The sequence below is a fragment of the Microtus ochrogaster genome, chromosome 5 (genome assembly GCF_000317375.1).
Source record: "Microtus ochrogaster isolate Prairie Vole_2 chromosome 5, MicOch1.0, whole genome shotgun sequence".
In the NCBI taxonomy this organism is placed as follows: domain Eukaryota; kingdom Metazoa; phylum Chordata; class Mammalia; order Rodentia; family Cricetidae; genus Microtus; species Microtus ochrogaster.
In genome coordinates, this window is record NC_022012.1 from 60,972,922 (window position 1) to 60,983,083 (window position 10,162).

The 10,162-nt window shown below is 45.7% G+C and overlaps 1 protein-coding gene across 1 annotated transcript in view; it reads left to right on the forward strand.

Annotated features, from left to right (window-relative positions):
• Positions 1 to 7,360, forward strand: part of Slc17a5 (solute carrier family 17 member 5) — a 42,570-nt gene extending 35,210 nt beyond the window's left edge. Inside the window, exons 10-11 of the mRNA XM_005347581.3 lie at positions 2,875 to 2,965; positions 5,395 to 7,360. Of these exons, the coding sequence (XP_005347638.1) occupies positions 2,875 to 2,965; positions 5,395 to 5,532 (229 nt within the window). The 3' untranslated portion in view covers positions 5,533 to 7,360. The remainder of the gene's footprint in view (positions 1 to 2,874; positions 2,966 to 5,394) is intronic.
• Positions 7,361 to 10,162: the final 2,802 nt, after the last annotated feature.

Here is a 10,162-nt window from a genome sequence, read left to right on the forward strand (position 1 = left end):
ACACACACACACACACACACACACACACACACACACACACACACACGGGATTGAACCTAGAACTCTGCACATACTATATCCCTTATCCATAAGGGAAGGAAGAAGAAACAGCTGTCTCAAGTTCTTCAGCGTTCCTCTCAGATAGAGGTGATAAGGACGTCCATAAGCCAGAGGTCCTCTGCCCCTCTTCCCGGACCTGCTGAGCCTTGAGCTCACACCTTGACTAGGCTAGCAAGCCCCAGCAATCTTGCCTTCTCCACTTGCCCTATAGGCATTTTCGGGGATGCCTTGCTTGCTTTATCTCATGGGTGCTGACTTTCAAATTCTCGTCCTCACGATTGCACAGCAAATGCTCTTCACCCCTGAGCCATCTCTCTGTCGCTTTCACAGGGTTGATCTTACTATAAGATACAGTATGTGACATGCTTATAAATCATTTCTCATAGCTTTCCCAACAGACAGCCACTATTCCAATTAACATGGAGTGTATTCGTGGTGTTTTCCCAAGCCCTTCCATAAATTGAAATTAAGATTTCTTTTGTTTAATTTTGAAATAGACTAGCCTCAAACTTGTAGCAATTCCCTCCCTCAACGTCCTGCTTGCTGGGATCACAGGGCTACTCTGGGTGAAAGAAGGATTCGTCTATGGTTAGTTTTGTTTCCTGGAACCATAGATTTTCGGATAGATTTTCGGTTGTTTTGTCAACAGGCATCTCGCATTTCAGGACCAGAGAAAACTGAGTCTGCAGGCATCAGTCTTCTCTGACACTTCCTGGCCAAGGATAATATAAATACTTGAATGGGCTTCTTGGTGCTGACATTTAATATTTCACAGCATTCATCTGCACTTGCGATCTGTCAGGGAAGAGACCTGGCAACATTGCAGCTGGTTCCTCCTCCTGCCAAGGTGCTAATGGTCTAAAGAGGGGGGAGGAGGGAGAGGTGCTGCCAAGCTGGATTAATTTAAGATGTACTCTCTGAGGGGAATGAGCCAAAAAAGATCTTGGCCAAATTATTATATGCTTTGTATATGGGCTTAAAACATAAATATATGGATGGTTGTACATTGTTGAATTAGGCACTGCAGAATTATTATTTTTTATTATCATTATTATTTTATTTTTATTTCTGACTCCATCTAAAATGAGAAAGCAGCCAGCCTGGTCCACAGAGCGAGTCCCAGGACAGGCTTCCAAAGCTACACAGAGAAACCCTGTCTCAAAAAAGAATTTAAAAAAAAAAAAAAGATGAGAAAGCAGCCAGCAGTGGTAGGTAGCCCAGATCTTTAATCCCAGCACTTGGAGGCAGAGGCAGGTGGATCTCTGTGAGTTCGAGGCCAGCCTGGTCTACAAGAGCTAATTCCAGGACATCCAAAGGCTGCACAAAGAAACCCTGTCTTGGAAGAAAGAGAGAGAGTTTTCAAGGTGAGGGCTAGAGAAAAGGCTCCACAGCTAAGAACATGTATTACTCTTGTAGGTGACCCAAATTCAATTCACAGTATCCACATCAGGTGACCTAAACATTGATGAGAATATCTGATTCCCTAAGATTTTGTTTGGGAAACTTTTCCCAAGCTTATTTAAAAAAATCTTTCCATCACAAGCACAGAGCAGACCTAACTTAAGTGTCAGCAAATTAGTGAAACAAGTGAATTGTGAAACTATGTTTAATATGATCTCATGTCTAATTACATACTTAGAAATATAAGCATACACAAGTAGTAATGAGCATATTTACCAAGGGGCTAATTAGATGATTATGTCTATATGAAAGAATTATATACTTTTATGTTCTTAATTTTTTTCTCATCTGTGTAATTTTCGAAGTTTTTAGTTCAGGGAGCTGATGAAATAATTCTGTGGGTAAATAAACTTGCCAGTAAGCATGATGGCCTGCATTTGGTCCCTGAAACACACGTGGTAGAAAGAGAGAACCAAGTCTCAAAAGGTACCCTCTGACCCCAGCTAGCATACTGTGGCACACACACACAAGCATACACAAAAAACAAAAATATGTAAATTTTTTTGAAAAATGGATTCAGCTTCATAACCAGGAAATAGCTACTTTTAGATGCTAGACATTGAAATCTAGGACCACAAGCATACTGGACCAGCTCTACTACTGAGCTACGTCCCCAACCTGTAATTTGTTTCTTTCTTTGTTTTAAAACAGGTTCTTAAGTAGCCCAGGCTAACCTCAAACTTGGTATGTAGCCAAGTCTTGCCTTAAACTCTTTTTTGTTTTGTTTTGGTTTTCAAAACAAGGTTTCTCTGGCAAGTCCTGGAACTCACTCTATAGATCAGGCTGGCCTCGAACTCACAGAGATCCACCTGCCTCTGCCTCCCAAGTGCTGGGATTAAGGTGTGCACTACCATCACCCAGCTTTTGCCTTAAACTCTTGGTCCCCCAATCTTCCTTTCTTCAACCCCCTAATGCTGTGGTTAAAGGTGTGCCCACCCTCTGTACCCCAATACAATATTTCCACTTGTAAGCTCCCAGTAGATCCAGAAACATGACGTAGAAAAGTTCCCTGGAAAAGGGAATCATATCTTCAGCCTTGTTACTCACTGTGGTGTTTTATGGGCCTTTGTGGTCATTTATTTTCATTGCTAACCCAATGTAGGCAATCTCAAAAGGCTCTGCCTATCTGCTCTATGCCGAACTGACCCACCTGTCTCTAAGGTAGATTGCTTTGCTCAGGAGTAGAAACTCCCTGGACCTTTGCATAACTATATGCAAGGCTTTGGCTAAATATAAAATCTTGGTTCAGTAAGTCATTCATGGAGACAGAGTGTCTCGGCCTGGGTCAGGAGAGGAGCTGTCTGTGAAAGGAGCTGACCTATAACCCAGGCCTCTGTGAAACTGTCTCCCCAGGTATGCCGGCATCCTCCTGGGCATCACAAACACATTTGCCACTATCCCCGGAATGATTGGGCCCATCATTGCTAAAAGCCTGACCCCTGATGTAAGTAGAAATTTTGCTTGTAAACTAAAAAGATTTGGGAGTTTCACACCTCTGTCAAGGTTAGTGTATTGTAATGGTAAAATTCTGGGTTTATTCCTTATGAAATTATATATATATGAGTTTTGCATGAATGTTGTATCTGTGTACCATGTGCATGCAGTGCCCAGGGAAGCCAGAAGAAGGAGGGCATCGGCTTCTCTGGCCCTGGCCCTGTAGTGATAAAAGATCATAAGGTCCACGTGAGTGCTGTCCTTAGCCATTGTCTGGGTGCTGGAAACCACTCAGGTCCTCTACGAGAACAGCAAATGTTCTTAACCACTGAGCCAAATCTCTAATCTCTTATGAAATTCTTTGTGATCAAAAATACAATATAAAGTTTATGTTGCCGGGCGATGGTGGCGCACGCCTTTAATCCCAGCACTCGGGAGGCAGAGGCAGGCGGATCTCTGTGAGTTCGAGACCAGCCTGGTCTACAGAGCTAGTTCTAGGACAGGCTCCAAAGCCACAGAGAAACCCTGTCTCAAAAAAACCAAAAAAAAAAAAAAAAAAAAGTTTATGTTGAAAGCCCCTACTTTATTGTGTAGGGATATGGGTCTGTGACTGGAAAGATCACGTGCCTTAACGTTCCTCCTGTCCACTGAGCATCGTGAGGAAGGAGGGAGACAACGCTTACAGGTCCCAAAGTCTGTAATAAGCTACCACCTAAGCAGGTCGCTGATGGATCAGGGCTGCAGGACGAGGACTCGGGAGCCTTGCTTCTCCTGGCAGTGTCCCGAGCAGGGGCAGAACGGGGCTGATCAGCACATAAACCACAAGCGTTTGTTGCCAAGTTACAGTTACAGTTTTCACCAATGAGAAGTCAAAGATTAGGGACTTTCCTTGTGTGTTCCGTCATTGTCAACCAACACAAAGGTAAGCCTTTTAGTCCAGCCAATCAGATCCATTTGTTCTTTCTGTTGTTAGGAATAGCCATAATATCTTAGAGAACTAAGGAGCATAACAGACTTTTTTTTTTTTTGGTTTTTCGAGACAGGGTTTCTCTGTAGCTTTGGAGCTTGTCCTGGAACTAGCTCTTGTAGACCAGGCTGGCCTTGAACTCCCAGAGATCCGCCTGCCTCTGCCTCCCGAGTGCTGGGATTAAAGGCGTGCGCCACCACCGCCCGGCTATAACAGACTATTGCTATTGTCTAAAGAGGAGGTTGACCAGCCATGGAAAGGTTCCCAGCTCCCCCTAGGACCTGGGAACTTGAACTATGTTTCATCCTGCAGGTAAAATGGAGTCTAAGGTCAAAATGGCTGTATTTAGGCCAGGTGCTTTTGCCTGCTCCCTTAATACTGTGTTCAGGCTGGAGTGTGCCTCAGCCAGTTGAATGCTCCCCTGGAAGGCATGAAGCTCTGGGTTTCTCCAACATAAAACTGGGTATAATGGAACACAGCACAAGAAAATATACATACATACATACATACATACATACATACATACATACATACATACACTGTTTCCATAGAGTACTCTTTTTTTTGTTGTTGTTGGATTTTTCGAGACAGGGTTTCTCCACAGCTTTTTGGTTCCTGTCCTGGAACTAGCTCTTGTAGACCAGGCTGGCCTCCAACTCACAGAGATCCGCCTGCCTCTGCCTCCCGAGTGCTGGGATTAAAGGCGTGCGCCACCACCGTCCAGCCCATAGAGTACTCTTTGGGGGCTAAGCAGAATAAGAGAACCGAATGAAGATCGTTGGCCTGGCTGGCTAAGGAAACAATGCTGATCAGAGGATCAGGAATTGAGCTCCACAGCAAGATCAGGGCCAGCCAGGACCACATGTGATCATTCCAGTAGCAAATAAATAAATGGATACCAGGCACAGTTTCACTTGCCTGTAACCAGCACTCAGGAAGCAAGGGCAGGAGGATTGTCATTAGTTTGAGACCAGCCAGGACTACGTAACGAAAGCTTGGAGAGAGGGAGGAAAGGAAGGGGTGAGGGGAGGAGATGGGAGAGAACTTTGTTCTGTAAACACAAGTTACGCAAGGCATTAGGAAAATTCACAAACCCTAATGACAGAGCCGAACACATGTTCAGACACTGATGTATCCAGGCAGCTGTGGCCCACATAGCGGAACCGCCCCTCAGCAAGGCAGGACTCCTAGCTGTCATTCCTCCCTCACCACCAAGAGCAACAGCTGTGAGCTTTTCTGAGCTTTTCGTAGAAGCTGTCATCAGTCTGCACTCTGTCCATCTTGTTGCTTGTGTCTATAGCGGTACGACTGGTTCATTGTCATTTGATACAGTACTAAAGAAGTGTTCCACCGCCCTGCTGCTGCTGGGTATTTGGTTTATTCCAAGCTCAGACTTTTGTGAATGATATTTCTGTTCTCACATCCTTTTCTGTATAACCAACTCTTCCATTGCATTTTCCTTCCTTGTCCAGAACACCATTAGGGAATGGCAGACTGTTTTCTGTATCGCTGCTGCTATTAATGTGTTTGGTGCCATTTTCTTCATACTGTTTGCCAAAGGAGAGGTGCAGAACTGGGCTCTCAGTGACCACCACGGACACAAAAGCTGAAGACAATGACAAATAATAATTAGTGTATTTTAATTTATCATGTAAACTGAAAGTGCCTTTGGTATTTTAATGTGTAAGCATTCTATGTGAGAAAAATAGTACCGGTATTTTTAAGGTAATCATGAAATGTTACTAGTTGCGAGATTATTTAAAATGAGCTGTTTTTAATTATTAATAATATATCTGCCAGACCTTATACTGGGTTTGCATACCCAGCTGCAAGTTAGGCAGCATGATATAAGGGAGGGCTTAACACGGTGGTTCTCGGCTGGGCAGTGGTGGTGGCACATGCCTCTAGTCCCAGCACTCAGGAGGCAAAGACAGGCAGATCTTACTGAGTTCAAGACCAGCCTGGTCTATAAAGTGAGTTCCGGGATTGTCCCACAGAGAAACCCTGTCTCAAAAAAAAAAAAGAATAAAACAAACAAAAAAAGACAATGGTTCTCAACCTGTGGCTCATGACCCCTTTTGGGGTCACCTAAGGCTATCAGAAAACACTAATATTTACATTATAATTCATAACAGTAGGAAAATTAGTATGAAGTCACAGCATATCAGTTTTATGGTTAGGGTCACCACATCATAAGGAACTGTATTTTTTGTCTGTTTGTTTTTTTCAAGAGAGGGTTCTCTGTGTAGCTTTGGACGCTGTCCTGGAACTCGTTCTGTAGCCCAGGCTGGCCTCAGACTCACAAAGCTCCGACTGCCTCGGCCTCTCTAGTGCTGGGATTAAAGGCATGTACCACCATCACCTGGCAAGGACCTGTATTAAAGAGCCACGGCCACATTAGGAAGGTTGAGAACCACTGGTTTAAGAAACGGAACTGAAATGGACCCTCCCCCACTAGTACACGTGTTTACTTAAATTAGATAAATCATCTCAGATTGTGTTAAATACCTGTTTTTGTCTACTTCCCTCATAAAAATTGTTGCCAACTCTCCCTAATACATAGGTCTCAGTAACCTCTCCATCAAGCCACCAGCCACTGTCAGACTTTGCCTGGCACCTGGACTGAGGGATCCATGCCCAGGCAGCTGCCAAGCATTCCCTCCCTGGCTTCAGGGCTGGCGTGCCCAGCAGTTATCAGAGGTGGCTTCCAAGTGCAGGGCCAATGCCAAGTGTTTAGCTGACACTCTTTCCCTGTGGCTGTTAATGTGTAGATAAAGCCCTAAGTGGACCAGAGCAGTGGATTCACAGCCACTGTCTTGACAGTGCCAGCCTGCCCTTGGCAGCACCCCGGCCTCATGGCTGGCAGTTGACCCACAGAGCAAGCGTGCAGCGCTCAGACAGCCGCAGATAACAGCATCCTTGATTAAAGTGACTTGCACACAAATCAGAGTATGGATTTTTACATTCAGTTTTTCTGGCTACATTAGATTTTTAATATCTTAAATCTTTTTTCAGTCTGTCTTGATTTATGTTCCTGGTCACAGTTTAAAGTGACTTTCAGGACCAAAGGTTTGATTCAGTGGTAGAGCGTTTACCTAGGACTCTGTTCCATCCGGCCGCAAAATAGAGCTAAAGGGACAACAGGTGAAGCTGGTGAGCCCCCTTTCCCGTGCTTGCTGAAGCCAGCTTCCGGCAGCTCCTGCCGCCTGGGGTCTGCTGGTTGTTGGACATACTGTAAGAAGTACCTAAGCATCGAAAGCCTGCCTTATGTTCTCTTGTGTCTGTTCAACACTTACCTGTGACATTTCAATTAACACTTGGTTAATGTAACACGGTGTAAATACATTTATATAAATTTATTTTTAAATTTGTAAATATAGGTTGAGTTGCCATGTGATGTTTCTTTTATAAATCATCAAAATAAATCCTTTCGCATTACCTTTCTGTGTTCCTAAGTTAGTTTATCTTGTGTGTATGGTACGGGTGTCCTGTGTTTATGGATGAGTGCCCTGTCTGCATGTATACCTTTATGCCAGAAGGGGGCATAAAAGTTGTGAGCCACCATGTGGTTGAGGGGAATTGAACTCAGGTCCTCTGGCAGAGCAGCCAGTGCTCTTAACCGCTGAGCCATCTCTCCAGTACCTTGTTTTACACCTTCTCTACATCCTCCTGAAACCATCCTTCCCTGTAAATGCATCTCTGCTACCACTAAGTGGGAAGTGAGGCAGCACCAGACATCCCTACTCTCACTGGCGATGTCGCACTTGCCGAACACAGAGTTTTCTCTGTGCCCTACCCAGAGGAAACTCTGTCCGGAAAAAAAATAAACAATAAATCCTATGGAGCTGAGTTTCCAGCTGACCCCGAAAACCAGGCTTGCGGAAGAAATTTCGACAAATGCTGATGTCTGCAGTTGAATTTAGCACCTGTTGCAGAGCGGGTCCCCCTAGTTGTCTTAGAGTATTAGAAATGCAGGTCCCCCAAAGAGAAAAAAAAAATCTGATGTCAAGTTTAAATTTGAGCCAGGTGTGAGGACGGCTACGTGTAATCCCAGCAGGTGGGAGGTGAAGGCAAGATGATCAGTTCAAGATCACCCTTGGCTACCCATCCAGTTCAAGGCCAGCCTGGGCTATGTGAGGCCATTCGGAAAATAAAAACTGAGTAGATCTCAGTGCAGGAAGATCACTGGGAAGTGGCCTGCACCCTCTCAGCAGAAACACGTCCGAGCCTCACATACGCAGCACAGATGCGTCACTTCCGCCGAAGAATTAAACTCTTACAGACGCGTAACTCTAGATTTCTCTGCCAGCTGTTACGTTTTCCTCTAAAGGAAAACACAGACGATATTTCCAGACTCTCGTCAACAGACAGCAAGGTTTGAAAAGACGTGAACGACGGCAACTTTCCCGCCTTAAGGAAGAACACTGGTGATTTTCCAGGTGTCTGTTTGCTCTGAGTTCATCAGGAGGCTGAGGAAGGAACAAGTTCCACCACACGGCCAGCCCCAGTGCAGCAGAAGCCGTGGTTGCACAACCAACGGCATCAGCGGCCCAGAGCCACCAGAGACTGCCCTATGGGCTCTAGAGATGGGGGGCACCTTAGCACCCACATACAGACACAGAATTATGTATTTAGGCTGAATGCTGAAACATCCTAGCATTTTCAGTGTGGGCTCCTGTCAGGATCACCCATGCATATTGGTCGTTTGCCCTCCGCTCCCTGCAAACAATCTTAGTCTAAAGCTTTTTATAAATTTTAAAGTTTAAGGTCCAAGACAGGAGCAGAAGGAGAGAGAACACGAGCAAGGAACTCAGGACCGCAAGGGGGGCACCCACACATGGGAGACAATGGGGATGTTCTATTGGGAACTCACCAAGGCCAGCTGGCCTGGGTCTGAAAAGGCCTGGGATGAGGCCGGACTCGCTGAACATAGCGGACAATGGGGACTACTGAGAACTCAAGAACAATGGCAATGGGTCTCTGATCCTACTGCACGTAATGGCTTTGTGGGAGCCTAGGCACCTTGGATGCTCACCTTACTAGAAATGGATGGAGGTGGGGGTTCCTTGGACTTCCCACGGGGCAGGGAACCCTGATTGCTCTTCGGGCTGAGGAGGGAGGGGGGACTTGGGGGAGAGGAAGGGAAATGGGAGGCGGTGGCGGGGAAGAGACGGAGATCTTTAATAAATAAATAAATTTTAAAAAAAAGAAAAAAAATTTTAAAGTTTATAATTTCACTCAGCAATCTGAAAGGTGACTTAGTTTCATTGAGATCGATAGCAATCCAGACAGGATAGGGTTTTTGTTTTGTTTTTTTGTGGCAACTGTGATGGAGACATGACGTTCTAAACTCCCCCAAAACTCATAACGTGACTAGCCAGAGACTGTGGGGAAGGGTAAAGACATACCATTGTTTATTTCCCTAAAAGTCCAGGAGAGCAGAGAGTGCTGGTGTGCAGCTGTCTCCCACAGGCAGAGTCAGAAAGGTCAGGAGTTCAAAAACATCCTCAGTTACTTGGTGAGTTCAAGGAATGGGGGGGAGGGGATTTCCTTAGGGAACTATTCTTTAGAAAAGCTGGCTGTTCTAGAGAATTTGATCGATAATATGAAACCCGCCCAAGCGTACTGGTCTCTCTGGCAGCTGGTCACTTACATCTCAGTCCAGTGTTCCCAATCCTTTTGACCACTTTCCGCTGTCACCTTTCACGGTGCTTCATAGCCTGTGTGGAATCAGCACTGCCTGTTTTCGACACTCGGCACCGTGTGTCACCTCTGACTTCTCTCAGCACAGACCACAAGGGCCAGGGAGGTAAGGGAGAGGCCAAGCGAGAGGTCCTGTCGCCCAAAGACGGCACTGAGTTAATGGGTAACAGACTAGAAGAGAGCTGGCGACTTCTCAGTGTGGGAGGGAGGTCAACATCGAAAACATTTACAGCGTTTGGTAGCTCGACAAGAAAAAGAAATAAACCTAAGCTGGGGGTGGCAGTGTCACCCACAAGCCTTGAAATGGAGAAATGAGATGGGCAAACCGGAAGTTCCCAGTCACTGTGGCTACACAGCGAGCTCACGGCCAGCCTGGTATAATACCTGAGACCCAGTCTCGGAAACCCACAGAAGGAAAATGAGGAGCAGCGGAAAGACGGCTCCCTTAGTAGCAGACCATAGGCCAAACAAGCATGCGAGGGGGATGGGCGATGTCCCTAGGGACCAGAGGAAACGAGAGTCGGGGAAGAGCGCTAT